General features: G+C 38.9%; 1 protein-coding gene across 2 annotated transcripts in view; it reads right to left on the reverse strand.

Annotated features, from left to right (window-relative positions):
• The window catches only part of AFG3L2 (AFG3 like matrix AAA peptidase subunit 2), a 43,923-nt gene that overhangs the window by 5,755 nt on the left and 17,410 nt on the right, over positions 1 to 20,758 (reverse strand). For both annotated transcript variants that reach the window (XM_019627531.1, XM_019627532.1), the window contains 8 exons: positions 19,856 to 20,129; positions 18,502 to 18,639; positions 15,772 to 15,925; positions 14,539 to 14,646; positions 14,316 to 14,441; positions 11,883 to 11,993; positions 8,861 to 8,976; positions 4,216 to 4,416 (listed from right to left, as the gene is read on the reverse strand). In XM_019627531.1, coding sequence (XP_019483076.1) covers positions 4,216 to 4,416; positions 8,861 to 8,976; positions 11,883 to 11,993; positions 14,316 to 14,441; positions 14,539 to 14,646; positions 15,772 to 15,925; positions 18,502 to 18,639; positions 19,856 to 20,129 — 1,228 coding nt within the window. The remainder of the gene's footprint in view (positions 1 to 4,215; positions 4,417 to 8,860; positions 8,977 to 11,882; positions 11,994 to 14,315; positions 14,442 to 14,538; positions 14,647 to 15,771; positions 15,926 to 18,501; positions 18,640 to 19,855; positions 20,130 to 20,758) is intronic.

Genomic DNA, 20,758 nt, shown 5'->3' on the forward strand with positions numbered 1-20,758 from the left:
CCAACAGCTATGAGACCTACATGATATTACTCTGATATTATCTGATACTATGATATTATGAGGGGAAGTAGAAGAGAAGCAAAAAGCATCTGACAGATTCAAGAGAGTACAGGCTCTTCCTACAAAGACGGCCATGCCAACCTGACAACTGAAAATGCAAAGGGCATGTGCATTTTCCTGTTCCCTGAGTCCACAGATCTGGGAGACTATATGAAGAGGCTGGCCCACTCTGGGCCATATGAGTCCCCAAAACTAACCAGAATAAGCCCCATGTTAAGAAGAATCTTCTGAACCACAAAGACTCCCATCAAAAACTACTGGAACTGATAGACGGATTCAGTAAGGTAGCAGGATACAAAATCAATATTCAGAAATCAGTTGCATTTGTATATATCAATAATAAACTATCAGAAGGAGAAATTAAGTAAACAGTCCCATTTATAACTGCTTCAAGAACTATAAAATACTTAGGAATAAATTTAACCAAAGAAGTAAAAGACCTGTACTCAGAAAATTATAAGACACTGAAGAAAGAAAGAAAAGAAGATACAAATAATTGTATCACCTATCATGCTCATGGATAGGAAGAATTAATATAGTTAAAATGTCCATACTGCCTAAAGCAATATACAGGTTCAATGCAATTCCTATCAAACTATCAAGGGCATTTTTCACAGAAATAGAAAATGTAATCCAAAATTTATATGGAACTATAAAAGACCCCGAACAGCCACGGCAATCCTGAGAAATAACAAAGTTGGGGGTATCATGCTACCAGACATCAAAACATACTACAAGGCTACAGTATTCAAAACAGTATGGTATTGGCATAAAAACAGACACACAGATCAATGGAACAGAATAGAGAGCCCAGAAATAAATCCACGCATATACAGACAGTTAATCTATGACAACAGAAGAAAGAATTTACACTGGGGTAGATAGTCTATTTAATAAATGGTGCTGAGGAAACTGGACTGAAACATGCAAAAAAATGAAACTGGACCACCTCCTTACACCATATACAAGAACAAATTCAAAATGGATTAAAGACTTAAATGTAAGACTTGAAACCATAAAACTCTAGAAGGAAATATAGAGAGTAAATTTGCAGACATTACCCTGAGCAATATTTATACTGATACATTCCCACAGGCAAGGGAAGTAAAAGAAAAAATGAACATATGGGACTACATCAAACTCAAAAGTTTTTTGCACAACAAAGGAAACCATCAATAAAACAAAAAGGAAGCCTACTGAATGGGAGAAGACATTTGTCAACGACATATCTGATAAGGGGTTAATATCCAAACTTTATAAAACACTCATGCAACTCAACACTAAAAAAAACGAACAACCCAATTAAAAAATGGGCAAAGGATATGAAGAGACACTTCTCTAAAGAAGACATACAGATGGCCAACAGGCATATAAAAACATGTTCAACCTCACTGATCATTAGGGAAATGCAAATAAAAATCACAATGAGATACCACTTCACTCCCGTCAGAATGGCTATCATCAATAAATCAACCACCAACAAGTGCTGGCGAGGCTGTGGAGAAAAGGGAACCCTGGTGCACTGTTGGTGGGACTGCTGATTGGGGCAGCCACTATGGAAATCAGTATGGAAGTATCTCAAAACTCTGGAAATGGAACTACCTTATAACCCAGCAATTTCACTCTTGGGTATCTATCCAGAAAAACCCAAGACACTAATTCCAAAAAATATATGCACCCCTATGTTCACTGCAGTGCTATTTACAATAGCAAAGACTTGGAAACAATCGAAATGCCCATCGGCAGACAACTGGATTAAGAAACTGTGGTACATTTACACAATGGAGCATTACTCAACTATAAAGAAGACGGAAATTGTACCATTTGCAACGATATGGATGGACCTAGAGACTATTACGTTAAGTGAAATAAGTCAGTCGGAGAAAGACAAATACCATATGATCTTACTTATATGTGGAATCTAAAGAACTGAATAAATGAGCAAAGTAAACAGAAATAGTCTCAGAGATACAGAGGAAAAACTGAGGGTTGCTAGTTGGGCGGGGGGTAGGGATGAAGGAGAAGGGGAAGGGACGAGACAACATAAATTAGTAACTACAATATTGCCTCAGGGATAGAAAAGACAGTTTGGGAAATATAATCAATAATGTTGTAAATATTTTTTAGGGGGCCAGATGGTCTCACGTCTTGTTAGGGAAACCACTTCATGGACAGTGTAGAGGCCTGATCACTGCACTGTACATCGGAAACTGCCGTTGAATAATATTATATGTCAATTATAATTTAATACATATATAGTCATGGGATGTGGAGTATAGTGTGGGAATGGAGTCAATGGAATTGTAATAGAAATATACAATATTGGGGGTGGGGGGCAGTGGATGGGAGAAGGGGATTGTCATGTTGTGAGGGGTGAAAAGGATAACTATTGCATTGTTTTGTACACCTGAAACTAAAAAAAAAAACTAACAAAGAAAAAAGAATAAAACTGGAAGTTAAAAAAAAAGACTGTAAAATATCTTATTAACAATTTTAAAAATGTTGATTACATGCCAAAATGCTAATTTTTGGACATGTTGGGCTAAATAAAAATATTAATTAAAAAAAAAAAAGAATTTATTACTATTTATACTAGCAGAATGTATTTTTCTATACTAGAAAAACAGATTTGGAAGTAAAATTTAGCTTCAAACTGTGGTAAACTGAGTTCTTTGGGAACTGTATTACATGAATGAGAATTCAGATAAGTTAGATAGAAAAAAATAATGTTATTTTGTTACATTTTATTCCTTGTAAACCATTCTATATAGTGAGCTAATGAATCTGAATGTTACTATTATATTCAGCCAAAATAAACCCTATCCGAAATCAAAAAACAAACAAAAAAAAGAAGAATCTTCTGGAGTAAAACCCAAACTGACTGGAAAAGAGAAGGCCCAGGCCAGCTGAGTGGCACGCTGGTTAACAGCTGGCTTGGGATGCCAGCTCCGAGCAGCAGGGCCCTGGTTCGGATCCCACATTAGGGCCAGTGACACTGCACCCTCTATAGCTAAGATGGTGAACAACAGCTCGACCTGGAGCTGGGCTGCCGTGAGTCACCAGCAATGGCATAGGCTGCAGTGAAGCTGCAGTGGGCTGCCATAAGCTACCATAAGCTACCATGTGTGGCTGGCAGCCGGCGTGAGCTGCCAAAAGCTGCCGAGAGCGGGTATCCACTGGCCGGCGACCGATCTGCCTCACCTGGGAAGAGCGCAATGATAATACCAACATGGGCCAGTGAAGTGATGTCTTCCACAACTAGACTGAAGAACCAAAGGATAGCAACTTGTCTGTTCCCCTTCCCCAATTCCCCAACACTGTTCCCCTCCCCCAATTCCCCAATTTAAAAAAAGAAAAGAAAAAAGAAAAGAGAAGGCCCAGATAAAAGTGGGGAGCAGGAATAGAGCCAGGAGAACTCAAAAAGTAGGAAGACACATTTTTAAAAACCATGAAAACAACAGAAAAGAGAATTCTAAAGCTACAAAACCAGAAAAGCTGTCCTAATATTCCTCCCTCCGAAGAGGTCAGGAAAACAAATTTCATTTTTAAATTTCATGTAAAAATGGGCAATAGAAAAATCCCTTATCAAGTTATTCTGAGAAAAAAGTAGGGAGCAGAATAATGTCTCCTTAGATAAGGAAAGCAGGATGGGAAGACATGCCCATAAGACACAAAAAGTGTAACCTACCATTTCAAAAAGGCTAAAAGGAAATCAGGAGAATTAGAGAAAATATGAAAGAATAACATATATCAGAATCAGAAAAACTCAGATGAGGTGCTAGAACACAGGAAAAAGTTAGATATAAAAGAAAAAAATTATTTTAAAAATAAAGATTAAGCTATAAAGAACATAAGAGCCAACAACCACAACAAATAATGCAGTAAGAAACAGAAGGTAAATAGGACAGTAAAAAAGACTTTTTTTTAAAATGAGTCATTAAAAAGGATTGAGAAAGTGACAGCCCCAGAAGAGCTGACACATGAGTAACAGGAGTACCCAAAGAAAGTCATTTCTTTTCATAAGTTTTGATTGCTTTAAAAGGAATTTCTTTTAAGAAATAATCTTTGCCTGAAAAGCCTAAACCAGTCAAACACATGAATGACCATCTCACCGCAAATGTGAGATGAGGAAGAAATATTCTATTTCATACTTACTTGAGCATATGCACTTTGAGTCACTTTTCTCAAGTCATCTTGAGCACCAGTTGTAATTCTTCCAAAGAAGATCTCTTCTGACACTCGGCCACCCAGAGTCATGCACATCCTATCCAAGAGCTGCTCTTTGGTGTACAGGTATTGTTCTTTAGGTAAATACTGAGCGTAACCCAGTCCTTTGCCCCTTGGGATGATGGACACCTGGCAAGTAAAACACATACAAACTGGTGGGAGATCTGCCACCAAATGTAGACTTGATCACGTTTATTTACAGATAGATAAACTCACTTATAAAAAATAGCTGAGCAACCCATCAGCCTTAGCTAGATGAGATCCAACATGAACGATTGTTCAGGTGGAATATTTTCTCTTAGGATAACTTCACCTTAGAGTCCTAGAAAGTATTTATCTTTTTATAAAACTCAGTTGAAACTATTCAACTTGACGAAAGGATTGCTTGTGAGTGATGACTCCTCCTGAGAGCTCAAATACAGTGCAGGCTAGATTAAATTTAACTGTCATCTACAGCCATGCCTGAGGGGGTAAGGCAGACCAAGACGCTAAGTAGCCTTCATTTTCTAGTCCTCTTTTTGCAATTAAGTAAATTCCTTTAATTAAAAAAAAATCTACTTTATTGAGATCATATATAAAAAATGAACCCTTTTAACACTTCAAAGAGTTTTGACAGATATAACCTCCTATCACAATAAAGATACAAAATAGTCTCCTTAATCCCTAAAAGTTCCCTTGTGCCTCTTTGTAGTCAATCTTTTTCCCCATCCCCAGCCCCAGGCCAACTAGATATGCTTTCAGTCCTTATGGATTAGTTACAATTTCTAGAATTGCATATAAATGGAATCATACAGTATGTACTTCATTGTGTCTGGTTTTTCTCACTTTTTCTGAGATTCACCCCCACTGTTGTATGAATTAATAGTTCATTCATTTTTACTGCTGTGTAGCACTCCATTGTATAAACATATGAAATATCCATTTCATTCTCAAGGGATATCAGAGGTGTTTCCAGTTTATTGTTATGAAGAAAGTTAGTAAAAGTCTTTGTGTGGACATTGTTTCCATTTCTATGGATAAATATCTAGGAGTGGAATCAGTTGGACATATAGATGCATTTATCTTGATAAGAAACTGCTACAATTTCCTGAAATGGTTATACCATTTCACATTTCCATCAGCAATGTATGAGAATTCCATCTGCTCCACATTCTTACCAATAGTTAGGACTGGCTTTTACATTTTAACCATTTGGTATTTCTTTATGGTTTAATTTCCACTTCCCTGATGACTAATGATATTGAGATTTTCATGTGCTTAACGTCTATTCATCCATCATCTTTTGTGAAGTATGCTAAAATCTTTTGCCTAGCTTACTGAGTTTTACTGGATTGCTTGTTTTCTTATTGAGTGTTAGGAGTTCTTTATATATTGTAGAGACAAGTCCTTTTTCACATATGTGTAACTGCAAGTATTTTCAGAGTGTGTGGCTTGCCTTTCATTTTCCTAATGGTGTCTTTCAAAGACAATTTCGATGAGATCCCGTTTATTAACTGTTTTTGTGGTTCATGGTGTTTGTGTCCTAAGAAATTTCTGGTTACTCAAAGTTACAAAAACTTTTTTCTATGTTTTCTTCTAGAAATTTTATAGTTTTAGCTTTTATGATCTATTTCAAATTATTTTTTTACATATAATGTAAGGGTCAACATTTACTTTTTTCATATAAACACTGAGTTGCCAGAACCATTTGATGGTAAGACAATCCTCCCCAACTTGAATTACCTCAATTAACGAATTATGTGTGAAGGGTCTAGTTCTGGACTCTATTCCATCTCACTAATTTATGCGTCTAGTCCTTTCACTAATATTAGTCTTCTTTACTGTAGCTGTATACAATGTTTTGAAATCAGTTACTGTAATTTCTTTAGCTTACTTGTTTTGGCTATTGTAGTTGATGTCTGCATTTCCATGTAAATTTTAGAGCAGCATGTCAATTTCTACAAAAAAGTCTGCTACAATAATGATAAAGATTACACTAAAACTACAGATCAATTTGGGGAGAACTGATATCATACCATTCAATGAACATAGTATATCTCTACTTTTATTTAGGTCTTGTTTAATTCAATGTACACGTCCTACAAAGATTTTGATAAATTTATCCCTACGTATTTCATGTTTTGTGATGCTATTGTAAACAAAATTGAATTTTTAAAATTTCATTTTGCAATTGATCACTGGTAATATACAGAAATACAAGGTGTGATCAAACAATATGTTTAAATAAAAAAGTTTATTACAGTAAAAGACACATCGCCATTAATCCCCCTCAAAATACTCCCCCCCCTAGGGCCAGCCGAGTGGCACGTTGGTTAAGAGCTGGCTTGGGACGCCAGAGGGCCCCGGTTCGGATCCCACATATGAGGGCCAGTGACACTGCCCGCTACAGCTAAGATGCTGAACAACAGCTCAACCTGGAGCTGGGCTGCCGTGAGTCGCCAGCGACTGTGTAGGCTGCAGCCCCTGCTGCAGTGGGTTGCCATGGGCTACCATGTGTGGCCAGCAGCCAGCGTGAGCGGCCAGCAGCCGCAGTGAGCGGCCATCTAGAAGCCAGCGACTGATCTACCTTACCCGGGAAGAGCGCAATGAGGTGCCAACTTGGGCTAGTGAAGCAACGTCCTCCACAACTAGACTGAAGAACAAAAGAACAAGGACAGCAACTTGGCTGTTCCCCTTCCCCAATTCCTCAGCGCTGTTCCCATCCCCCAATTCCCCAATAAAAATCTTAAAAACAAAAACAAAAACAAAAAACTCCCCCTAGCCTCCAACATACTTATGCCATCATTCTTGCCACTTTCTGAAGCAGTTCTGGAAGTCCTCTTTCGTGAGTGTCTTTAGTTGTACTGTTGTGGCTGCCTCGATGTCCTGAATCATTTTGACTTTCGGGAAGAGCCAGAAATCGCACAGTGCCAGATCTGGTAAATAAGGTGGATGAGGACACACTGTAATGTTTTTATTTGACAGACATTGTCATATACCAGAAGCGATGTGTGACATGAAGCGCTATTATGATAGAGGATGAAACCGTTTGCCCATTTTATGTTAAAGCGTTGTTTGTTACAGCACACTTTGAAACACATCTTCTCTCAACTGTAGCTCACACCCAACTGACTGCACCGAACAAGTTGAAACTTGTCACACACTGTTACTAAGGTTTGGTGCACCGCTTCCCATATAGAAGATCCCTGCCTTTCCACTGGATAGCACTTGGCAGCAGCATTCACCATATCTTGTAATCACAATGAAATGGCTCTGTCACGCATTACTTCTGGTATGGCAATTTCTGTCAAATAAAAACATTATGGTGTGTTCTCATCTACCTTCTTCACCAGATCTGGCACCGTGAGGCTTCTCTAGCTCTTCCCCAAAGTCAAAATGATTCATGACATTGAGGCAGCCATGACAGTGCAACTAATGACACTCAATGAAAGAGGACTTCCAGAACTGCTTCAGAAAGTGGCAAGAACGAAGGGATGTATCAGAAGCAAGGGGGAGTTTTTGAGGGGGATTAATGGCAATGTGTCTTTTACTGTAATAATTTTTTCTTTTTTTTTTTTTTAGCTGCGCAATCCTGCCACCTGTTGGCAGCTCAGCAGCAGCTCAGCAGCAGCTCAGCTCAGGCCAGGCATCAAACCGCTGTTGCTCAGAGCTCGCACTCTTGAGTGAGCTCTTAACCAACTGAGCCACTCGACCGGCTCCTGTAATAATTTTTTTTTTTTAATTTAAACAGTCACCGTGTTTTTTTGTCACATCTCTTTGTATATGAAACTTGATTTCTGCAACCTTGCTAACTTCACTTATTAGGTCTAGTGGCTTCTTTTTGGATTATTTAGGATATTATTTAGGATATGTCTTCCTGTGGTCCCCTTTCTTCAGATCTCCCCTTCAATTTCCAGCAGTCCCAACATTGCAAGTCAGTTAGGTTGCTTCCTGTCATCCAGGCTGCACTGGTTTAGGGGAATACACTCATTTGAAAAAGCAGAAAATTTAACAATCTCACTTGGTGCACCCCTTTTCTCTTTGGTCTCAGCTTACTTTCCCAGGCTCTCTGGGGTCTTGTCATGCAGGCATAGTTTAGTGGTAAGCCAGGGATATGGGCAGCTCCTACTTAGATTTGGGTCTCACCCCTCTCTAGGTTTCTCATTTCTAGGATTTTCCAGTTAAATTTCCAATATTCTTCAAATCCTGAATTTTCTCCTCTGCCGCCTCAATATAGTAAGGCCAGCATTTCCCACCAGTGGCTGGGAAAACCCTCAGGCAAGAAAGCCACAAACTCCCGATTCTAACCCACTGTAGCAGCTGCTATTCGAGAGCAAATTCTCCTCCAGCTTTGGGTTGCTTTTGGAAACTTTTCAGTCTCTTCTAAGAGTAGTTTTTGTTCCAAAACTTTGAAATTTATCTGTGGGAGGGTTTACATAGACACTTCATCCCACCATTATTACCAGATATTTTTGCTAAATTTCTTTTAATTTAAACATCTCATCTATTTATCCTTTGCGGAAATACAATTTTCTCAAGAAATTGCTCACACAATCATCTGAACTTGTCTACTGTTCAACACAAATTGCTTTACCTTTAGAAGTGGGTCTGCATGTTCCAGATACCAGCCAGCAACTGCATGACCTGCCTCATGGTACGCCACAGTTTTCTTCTCCTCAGGCTGGAGAACCTGGGTTTTTTTCTCTAAGCCTGACAAAATAAAAACAAAAAACACCAAACCACTGCTTTAGTGACACTGACATAAAAAGACAATCATACACTACTACACAAAGCCTTATCTAAAAGGTGATTTAGAGATTAAGATGCTTTTGACAATCCAAAAGTTACCAATTAAGGTCAAAATAAAAGGAAAGGATTAACTTCAAAATATATCCAGTTACAGCAAAAATGAATTCACTACCTCTATACCCAGGCCCATTTTTCTAACTCTTCCACTCTTTTGAGCCACATATATTATTTGGGGAAATAAACAAAAATGCAAAGTAAAATTTAGCACTTGGGTCAACTTAAAGCATATCTAATTCACAGAAAACAGAGAAGTCTGGAAAGCACTCACAGCTCAAGTCTTGGTATTCAGAATTATCAAGCACTGTGTATACACAGGTCCCTGCCACAAGAGACTGCCTACTCTCTGTTCCTGATGGAACGCAGATGATAATCAGAGGAAGGACTCATCAGCTAAATATCTGGAAATAACAACTCAGAGTGGATAAGGCCAACGCTACAGCACCCAGCACACTCACCAGACGGCCGAGGGGTTCCAGGAGCCAGAAAAAGCAGTCGTAGGATAGACTAGAGAAGCTAAACCCCAGGAGACCTGTGCTGGGCCCATGTGTCAACTACAGAGCTGAAGGACCCCTAATTTAAGCACTATTCTTCTCTGGCCTGGATAAAGGTGGGTGCTGAACCTTTTATGCACCTTTGTAATGTAGAAATTAACTACAGTTTGTACTAATACAAATCATCACACCATGAGAAAAGTACTTTGCTGTATTCAAAATAACTCATCTGAGAGAATTTCTCAAATGATAAGATACTAAGTAGACTAGAAGATCTACAAAAGCAAGCACTATGTTCCAATGACACAACACAAGACAAGTATATACCATAGTGGGAAATATATCCAAGGGTAGGAGGTTATAGAGGCTGTGTTAACTAGCCCTGTTTTCCACAGATAAGCAGGTGCTGTTTACCAAAAAATTAAAATTTAAATATTTTCCCCACAGTTTATCACAGAATTTTTCATTTTTAGTATATAATCACAGAACAAGGGCTGCGCGTGGCTGTTCTACAGAGGCTGAGATGTAAACAGGTAAATGTCCACCCACCTTAGAGCAAGGCCTAGTACTCTAACTGCTGCCCTGTTCTCTTTCACTCTCTCACTTTGTACTAAGAACTGACAGCTTCCCCGACCTAAAAAGCCAGAAATACACAGTTTTTACATGTCTCTATAGTGATTTATTGTTTAATTCTGTCCACAACTCTATCATCTTAGATTTTTTTCTTTTCATTAACAAATTTCTAGAATAAGGATCTACTCATTCATTCAGCAGTTATTTAGCACCCAACCCAGGTTGAGCACATTGCTATCCTAGCTCTAGAGCCTCACTGTAATAGCCACTAATCTGGCTTCATACTCTCCACTTAAATGAAACTGTCACGTCAAAAGAACAGTCTCACTGCTAAGTCCAAGGATCATTCTCGTTAACATTCCCACAACATTTGATCCTGACAACTCTTCCTTTATAAACATGTCCTTGGCTTTGTCTCCCTTCTCCTGAACCTCCTAGGTCTCCTTTAATGGCATGCCTTCCTTGTCTGCTATGCCGATGCACCTTCTGAGCCTGTAGCACACCATAAGCTTTGCTGACTCACTTTTCTCCCCTATGCTACCAAATATGAACATTTGGCAACACTTACTACATGGGCCGCTGCTCCTCCCATTAGATACCTGCTCCCTGAGCCCTCTTCCTCACCTCACACCACAGGAACCACAGCCTGTACTACTGTAGTTCTGCAAAGTTCCACGTGGATGCCCTGTCCCATCTCAAACTCGGCACATCTCATTTTCTGCCAAACCAGCTGCCTCAGAGCACCCCATTCTTCCTGCAGCTTTCAGGCAGTCCTTTTTATTTTGTTGCCTATTACCACTGAGACTACCTATGCTAAAAAGCCTGCTAGCTCACATGAATGACTACAAGGTTCTCTGCCTCCAGATGCTTCCCTCTTCTTCAGAGTCAGAGTCATTCTCCTAAACTATCACTGATTATTATGTTACTCAGTGGCACAGGAAAAAACCCCCCACATTAGTTCAATACTAGTGACAGGACATTTAAAAAGTCCTTGAGCTTAACATTCAATGCTTTTTAAAATCTAGACTGAAATAATTTTTTTTCAACTTTGCCTTACTCCCCACAGGAACTTGAGTCTTACTGATTTACTTTCCCTCCACGAAACACACAGGCTATAACACTGCCACCTCCAAACCACCTTCTGCTCATGCCACTTTCACATAGTATCGCATCTGTCTGTTGAACCAAGTTTAAATCCCACCTTTTAACTGCAGTCTTTCCCTTCCTTTGAAAGCCCGAGTTCTTAAATTCCTAGTTATCTTTTTATGAGTATTAAGTTGTAAACTCTCTAGAAGGCAAGGAAAACACATTATGTGCATCTCCCACTGTACTGGCGGGGTGAGAATTTCCTGGTTAAACAGTCATTGCAGTTGTTTATCCACCACCTATATGCAGCATAGAGCACATTTAACTCATGCGATGAAATTTTTGGAAATAGGAAGGTAATGAGCATTCAGAAAAAACTAGATTGGTATAATTGAGGGGAAGACACCTCACCGCTAGCTGCCCATGTGGGTGAGGCAGTGCTCGGCTGCTGTCTCAGACTCACCCAACACCTGCATCATCAAGCTCCAGGTAGACCGCAGGGGAAAGTAGGGGGCTCACAGCACCAAAAGAACACAGAAGGTACACGGTGAGCCAGGGCTGGGGAAATATACTTTTGCTTTAGATCTTGCAGAGAACTCACTGGCCTCAAATTCACTTTATCAGCCTTTTGACTCGAATCACATTCAGTTGCCTTACCACCGATCACTCGCTCAATTGCCTGTTCAAAGTGTTTCTGGTTTATGGAATCTGAAAGGTGTCTCGCAGCAATCAAAGCAGCTTCATTACAGACATTAGCCACATCAGCTCCTACAAAAATGAACATACAGAATAGCTTACCCACCAAATATGTATACTGAAACTGATTAATCACACATTATAGACAATCAAATCCAGTCAATTTCTTAACCAGCAGTAGACCGAATAAGGGTTTTATGTAAATATAACTCAGTTTGATTCATGGTAACCCTAGGTATTTTAGCATTCAATAACAGCCTGGTACAATCCAGGCCTTTTGAGATGCAAGTATTAGTAGTAAATAGATAAATACAGGCAAATATTTACCTTTATAGACAATATGGCTCATCTAACACAAACTAAGACAGTATTTTAAAATGCCCATTAACTAACTTAAATTTTATCTCTATTGGGAATGTGACTTATGTAGACATTACACAATATGCTGAAATATAACGAAAAACATAAGCATTAAAAATAACCTAGTGCATTCAGTTAAACAATGCAAGTTAAACATGTGAAACTTGTCAAATGTTTTCTAGATCCATAAGGCTCTTTGAATTCACTTTTCAGAGGAAGTATATGGTAATGCAAATAAGCTATAGTACAATGTATGTGCTCAATAAATAAATATTAAAATGTTATAAATTCCGGGCCGGCCGAGTGGCGCGATGGTTAAGAACTCGCTTGGGATGCCAGAGGGCCCCGGTTCGGATCCCACATATGAGGGCCAGTGACACTGCCCTCCACAGCTAAGATGCTGAACAACAGCTCAACCTGGAGCTGGGCTGCCATGAGTCGCCGGCGACGGCGTGGGCTGCAGTCCCTGTGGCAGTGGATTGCCATGGGCTACCGTGTGTGGCCAGCAGCCAGTGTGAGCGGCCAGCAGCCGCAGTGAGCGGCCGTCCAGAAGCCGGCGACTGACTGATCTGCCTCGCCAGAGAAGAGCACAATGATGGTGCCAACTTGGGCCAGTGAAGCAACATCCTCCACAACTAGACTGAAGATCAAAAAGACAGCAACTTGTCTGTTCCCCTTTCCCCAATTCCCCAGCACTGTTCCCATCCCCCCAATTCCCCAATAAAAAAAAAAAAAATCTTTAAAAAAAAAATGTTATAAATTCCAAAGACAAAAAACAAGTAAAAAGTTAGGACCCCCTGAGAACTTTAGGATGCCAATCTTCCTCTGACCATGCTGTATATAATCTCATAACATTCAAATTTCATTTTAAGTTTGGAAGGGGGATATAGCTAGGGAATGGAAAGAAAGAATCACATTTTACATTTAAAAACTCTTGGAATAAGGACATTAAAAGATGCTCGACATCACAGGTCATTACAGAAGTGCAAATCAAAACCTTGAGATACCAATTCACACTCACTAGCACGGCTCTAGTCAAAAAGACATATAATAACAAGTATTGGCGAGGATGTGGAGAAACTGGAACCCTCATACACTGCTGGAGGGAATATAAAATGGTGCAGCCACTATGGAAAACAATTTAGTAGTTCCTCAAAAAGTGATCCAGCAATTCCAACCCTAAGTATATAACCAAAAGAAATGAAAACATGTGTCTATACAAAAATCTATACATAGATGTTAATAGCATTATTCACAATAGCCAAATGACACAAACAACATAAATGTCCATCAACTGATAAATGGATAAATAAGATGTGGTATATTCATACAATGGAATACTATTCAGCCATTAAAAAAAAAAGAATGAAGTTCTGACACATGCTACAACATGAACTCTGAAAACATTATGTTATGTGAAGGAAGCCAGGCACAAAAGACCAGGTATATAATTCCATCTATATGAAAGGCCAGAATAGGAAAATCTACAGAGACAGAAAGTAGATTAAGAGTTGCCTAGGGCTAAGAGTAGAGGGAGTGGCCGCTTATGGATTCTTTTGGAGTGATGAGAATGTTTTTAAATTATAGTGATTAGGTTGCACAAGTCTATATTTAGTAAATATACTAAAAACCATTCAACTGTACACTTCTCACAAAGATGAATTTTACAGTATGTTAATTTTATCTCAATAGAATTGTTTTTTAAAAACCCAAATAATTTCTGTAACATCTATGGTTAAAATGATATGCTGTCAAGGAATGTCACAAACTATCCAGAGACAGAGGGAAGAGGGTGAAGAGTGTTGATAAGGGTGGACATAACATTGGATAAGAATTGTTCCTAATGCTAGGTGATGTGTGGTTCATTACACTATTTTCTCAATTTCTGTCATATGTTTGAAATTTCCCATAATAAAAAAGTAAGAATATACACTTAGGAAGCCCCAAGATGAGAGGTAAAAAAGTGAACTAGTACCTGGTAATTGTCAGATTCAAAGGATTGATAAACAGACCAGCAGGTTATAATCCACTCACCTGAAAATCCTGGAGTTAAGGATGCAAGTTTTCTTGCCAGTTTCTCCTTTTCCAAGGCACTGTCCAGTTTTAATGGTCTGAGGTGAACTTTAAAAATAGAGGCTCTTCCTTTTATATCTGGTGGTCCTTGAGTAATTATTGTTAAGGAAAAAAAAAATCATAGTGAAACAGTGACATCCTCATGGAAACTGGAGTGAATTGAACCCAATGAAAATCATCTTACCAATAAAGATTTGCCTGTCGAAGCGCCCGGGCCTCATCAGTGCAGGATCTAGGATATCTGGTCGATTGGTGCCTGCCAAAATGACTACATTTGTTGTTGTGTTAAAACCTGAAAAGGTAATAACAAAGACGCAATCATTATTAAATGACATGAGGCAGAAAATAACAGTATGCCTGTCAAGAATGTATGAGCACTACAGATATACTGCTACTTAAAAATTTTTTCAATTTATTATTTGATGCTTTTTAAGTCACAAATGAGTTTTCTTACTAGTCACCTTGTCCTTAATGACTAGTCATATATGACTTAAAACTTTAAGAACTAATTTTCTAAAGACAATTAACCGAAGATTTTTAATTTATTTAACTAAAAATTTAGATTATATTGTCAATTTTAAAAAGTTAAAATCAAGATTAAATTTGAAATGATGTATCTAAACTCCCTGAGCCACAGGACAACCCTTTGCATATTTGAAGACAGGTATCAACCTCCACCTCCAGCCTTTCCTCCAGGCTCAAGCTGCTTGGTTAAAAGTCAAGGCCATGGCCATCGAGCCTTTACCCTCAGGACACTAAGCACTGAAAAGGGCTCAGGTGCTCATTTCCCCCAAGTGTGGATCTCTGATTTAAACATGTGGCATTACATGTGGACTGACCCCCAGAGTAGATGAGGAACCCTACCTTCTGATTCTGGATACTATGCCCACTCAGTAATGTAAACCAGCTCAACACTCGGCATGTGCCTCCCCTTCCTGAGCACCCAACAGCATCTACACATCTTATAGCAGGAAGGACCTGGCAAATGTTACAGCTGGCTTTCCTAAATTAAAAAAAAAGCTGACTAATGTGGAAACACAGCTACCCTCAAAGAGTATTCGAAATCTGCCAAATTAATACTTGGTTACACATGGGTTTTCCTGAGGCTTCACAATCATAAACATTTTTGAGAATGAGACTATAATTCTTTTGTGAATCTTTTCATCGATTTTTCTCTTATTCATCACCAGCTACAAATGCCATCTTAACATCATTATTAAGTTATGGTAGGCTGCCAGGCAAGAATATTTTGTTATTACATGTAGTGGTATAAAAGAGCCTTAAAAAGGGCTGCTTGTTTCAGAAAAATGCTTTTGTGGGGGTGGGGGTACTGAATAGCAGGATAAGGGGTTTCCTTTTAGATGTGAAATATAAAATAAATAGTGTAGTTTAAAATATAAAAAACTTGAATATTCACCATCCATTTCCACAAGCAACTGATTGAGTGTATTCTCCTGTTCACTCTGCCCCCCAAAGTTGCCTCTTCCTCTCTTCCTTCCCACAGCATCTATTTCATCAATGAAGAGAATGCAAGGGGCATTCTTCCTTGCAAGTGCAAATAAGTCTCGGACCTGGATAAAAATATAAACACTAGAGTCACTTGACAAGTAACTATTTATTTTCCTAATAAAAAATAAATATCGTTTCCTATCCCACAGGAAGACAATCTCTTTGTGTTATACACTGTACAGTACGTATATTAAAAGTTACAGGAGCAAAGAAGTGAAGTGGCAAGTGATGAGTAACTGATTTAAGGTGAGCAAATATTTCTATAATCTCATAAATTATTGTACATGTAATAAGTACTAACAATATCTATTTTTATATCAACGAATTAATACTACATATTTTTGGCCTACAAAAAGATAACCTAGTAGCACTGTAAACTTTATATTCAGTTTAAAAGTTCGAACTACTCAGAGGTTGAACTGAGGTTCACATTTCATGCCTGAGGCAATTATTAACAAGCAGAGATTACTAAAAGATCTAGGCAACATTTTATACAGAAATCAAAGGCATGGCCTACCCAAGTCCATCCAGCGATCCTCCCAGAGTGACCAACGGTGCCCTGCCCTCAGCCTGCTGCAACAGAAGCAGTTCTGAGGCCCCTGCACCCATTCTGTCTCACTAAGCATGTCCCCTCAAGCCACTAGTTCAGGTGGGTTGAAGAAGGAATAGCCATTCCCGTGCTTCATCATCAGCTGAGAGTGTCCAGGGTCTCACCCTATCACCTGCCCCTACTGAGAGATTTAGAGACAAACGCCCTTACCTCATAATCCTTTTACTTGGCTCACCAGAAGTCCCCGTCTCCAGTCACCCTCCCCTGCCTGGACCTCTGGGGTTTTCACACCCACACTGCTCTGAGCATATCCCCTAACGTAACTCAGGTGCCTCTACAGCCTCCCCTCTGAACTCCAGATTTGTGATCAGCAGATTCCCCCACCACCCGCAAGCTCTTCCCAAAATACTTGCTTCACTTCCTTGCCTGAACTGAACTTTGGCTGTTGTTGAAAAGCTCTCAACTGGAAGGTTTTTTATCTTTCCCTCTAGGCCAGCTGGAGTTGGGGTCTACCTCACACCCCATTACTACTGCAAAAATAATTCTGTTGGAAAACCCCCTGCTTGTTGAGGCTCCTGCCATGTGGCAGGCATTCTAGTCCTCCATGAGCCTGACTCCCCACTCCCCCACCCACAACCCCCACCAGGCCCTATTTTCTTTGTGACTTCCACATCCGTGTGGGTCTTGGTCTATCAATTCCCTGACACACCTCTTCTATCAATCACCTTTTGCTTCACTCTGACATGACCAGCATTGCCCAGTCTCCTCTAAATAACCAGCCTCAAGCAGTCTATTCTCTGACGGCCCACCGGCCAGCCAGTCTGGCCTGCCCATGTACTCAAGCACCTCCCACAACCAATTCTTCACCTATTCTGAGCTCTCTGTCCCATTAGGCCCACTGCGTTCCCACTATCCATACCTCCTCTTCGGTCTTCAATTCCCTGCTGGCCCATATTAAATTCCATGATCTCAAGAGTCAACTTCCCCATGCTCCCCCTATTTTTCTAAGACTTATCTGCCTTACACAAACCCACATGAATCTACCAACTCTACTTATCATAGCTTATCTATCTAATATGCCATTAATGGTAAGATCCATCATTACTATACTGCCACTGAGAAAGAAAAAAATGCTGTCAACTGATAACATAACAGTTATTGAATGTAAGTTGTATCCTGATGTTTAGAAAGTTGTATCCTGATGTTTAAAAAGTAATTATAATGGCACTTTGCATTTCTACAGTGCTTTAAAAAAAGTCTAAATTTTAGACATTGGTAAAATACACAAGAGTAAAAATTTAAGCGTTTCTTTAAAAATTAATACACATTTACACTTCCTAATTTCAAAACTTACTACAAAGCAACAGTAATCAAGACAGTATGGTACTGGTATAAAGATAGACATAGTTTAATAAAGTAGAATTAAGTCCAGAAATAAACCCAAGGTCAAAGGTGCCAAGACCATTCAATGGGAAAAGAACAGCACCAAATGGTGCTGGGAAAACTGGATATAGACATGTAAAAGAGTGAAACTGGATCCTTATCGCACACTGTATTAACTCAAAATGGATCACAGATCTAAATGAAAGAGCTAAAATTATAAAAACCTTAGAAGAAAACATAGGAATAAATATTTACGACCTTGGATTTGGCAATAGGGTCTTAATTATGACACTAAAAGCACAAGCAACAAAAGACAAAAACATATATTGGACTTCAAATTTTAACTTTTGCATTTCACTATGAAGTAAGTGAAAAGACAACCCATAGCATGCAAGAAAATATTTACAAATTATATATTTGATTAGTAGTATTTAGAGTATCTAAAGAACTCTTACAACTCAACAACAAAAAGACAACCCAATTAACAGACTGCAAATGCAATCCTGGTCGGGATGGGAGAAGCTGGGGTAGAAATCACAGGCCTTGCTGAGGCTATGCCTTGGAAGAGTGTTCAAGGCAGTGACTGGTGAGGGGTTACTCCACAGAACTCTAAGGCACGTGGCCATCTTTACCAAATCCCCAATTGGGGGGAAGAAGGGAGAAGGAAGAGGAAGCTGCACCATCAGAATAAAACAAAAGACTTACTCTAGCTGGACCCACACCAACAAACATCTCCAAGAACTCAGATCCACTAACGGTGATGAAAGGGACGTTGGCTTCTCCAGCTGTGGCCTTAGCTAGCAGTGTTTTCCCGGTGCCTGGAGGACCAGTGAGAATAGCACCCTTCAGATATAAAAAAGAAGTACATTTAACTAAAATTTCAGAAAAGTAAATTGTATATCCATAAATAATTCCTAGATATAAATCTGTCTATAAATTTTAGTGATATACACAATATTCCTTAAACATTTGAACTATGGTAGAACACTTTTATATTAGTAAGAAGAGTAAGAAAAAAGATTAGAGTCTATTTTGTTTTAAACAATTTGGTAAGAATGTGAAATCTTAAATACATCCCTTATTTTATAAGCTTTTTAGTGTTGCTTTTTAAACCTTTCTAACAGTACATAAATGGTGACTTAAGTTAGGAATCTACTAATAAACCAACTGAGGTTTACTTAAATAATTCAAGGAGACACAAATATCACATTCCCAATTTACATTTTGCTTATTTTCTTCCCTTTAAAATTTCACAAATGAAATAAAAATCTAATGATCAATGGTGAACTTAGAAAGAAAAAAAAATCTGTTTGCTTTACACTATAATTATTTAAGCTGTGGAGATACCTAAGTATGATGCAAACAGGTTTTTAAATAAGTTAACAGCAAATTATAAAATATGACTTTTATCCACACAGGTAGGACATGAAATCAAGGAAATGATGATTCCCTTTACAAAGGATTCCTTTAAAATAAACTTTATTAATGGATTTTTAAAAGAATTAGTTAAAATTTTTTTGATTCATTTTCTTAATGACTGAGGCTGGCCCTGGGAGTACAAAGATCAATAAAGGCCGGCCCATCACCAGCAGTGAGCACAGGAATGTCTGCTGGGAGGAGGGAAGATACGAGTTAGTGCTGGCTGTCTCTTCTCCAGAGTCCCGTGCCATGAATCTCAGGGCCAGGCCCAGGCAGAGGGTCCATTCATACTTGCTGGAGGAGGGACAACTGGGTGAACAAAGGGCACTACAGCTGCCAAGAGATGAGGTGTCTAAGTCAGACTGGAGGGAAAAGGAAGGCAAATAAAAATAAAGGAAGGCTTCCAAGAGAAGAAAACATATATCTTTTTGAAAATATATATACTATATGCAAGACATATTCACACAGAACTAACCCAAAAAAGACTTAAGTTGAAATTATTAAGACTTGAGAGGAAGAAGGAAAATAGCTACTTTATAATGCGTAAACTACATAAAATTATCACTTCAGAGATCAAGAAATAATTCAAAAGATTTTTGGGTTAATGAGTTGAAAATAATCTTCTGAAAGTTCATTTTACCTTTGGGATTTTTGCTCCTAGGTCTTGATACTGCTTTGGGTTTTTCAAGAAATTCACAAATTCCATTATCTCTAGCTTGGCCTCCTCGCAGCCAGCCACATCTTTGAACTTTACATCTATCTCATCCTTTAAGACCTTGGCAGTGGTTTCTCCAACACTGAAGAGTCCACCCATCCCCCGGCCTGTTCGACCAATACCAGCAGGCCCTCTTCGTATGGTGTACAGTAAGAAAGCAATGATGAGCACCGTGGGCAACATGCTCAGGAGGAACGAACTAAAAAGGGAAACGCACACAACAGTAATTTCATCTTTGGCCTTTTTAATGTTTTGCAAGATATACTTCTTGATAAATGCTTGGGATATAATTGCATGCATTTTCTAGTTTTATAAAACATGAATATTCTAATATTTATATGAGGCACAAGAATTTTAGTGTCAATATCACTGAAGTAGAAGCACATAAGACCAAAGAAAACCCTGTTCTGAACCTGTATTGATATTTTATTCCTATCCCAACAACCACCATTTATGCACAGTACAGACCTAACTATGATTTACTATCATTATATCTGAGTTTCAAAGAAATTTCTTTAGAATTATTCACTTAAAAATTTTAACATGATCCTGGTATTAGCCCGGGTAGAAATTCCAGTTCTCTTATTGGCATGCTTCAACTTATTCTGAAGAGATGTCTTCCAAATATCAAATCCTCGTTAAGTTAACAGCACACCCGTTTCAAAAGTCCTATATACAGTGGTGATGAGTGTTGCACAGGCCATTCTGTGCGGATTGTGCAGGCTTAAGAGACACACAGGGGAACTGGCTTGCACTCCAACCTTGTATCTGCTCTGGAGGGACCTGTCAGGGAATGACTTAAAGCCTGGGGATGCCTTTTGCTTTTTG

The sequence above is a fragment of the Hipposideros armiger genome, unplaced genomic scaffold, assembly GCF_001890085.2.
Source record: "Hipposideros armiger isolate ML-2016 unplaced genomic scaffold, ASM189008v1 scaffold_735, whole genome shotgun sequence".
Lineage (NCBI taxonomy): Eukaryota > Metazoa > Chordata > Mammalia > Chiroptera > Hipposideridae > Hipposideros > Hipposideros armiger.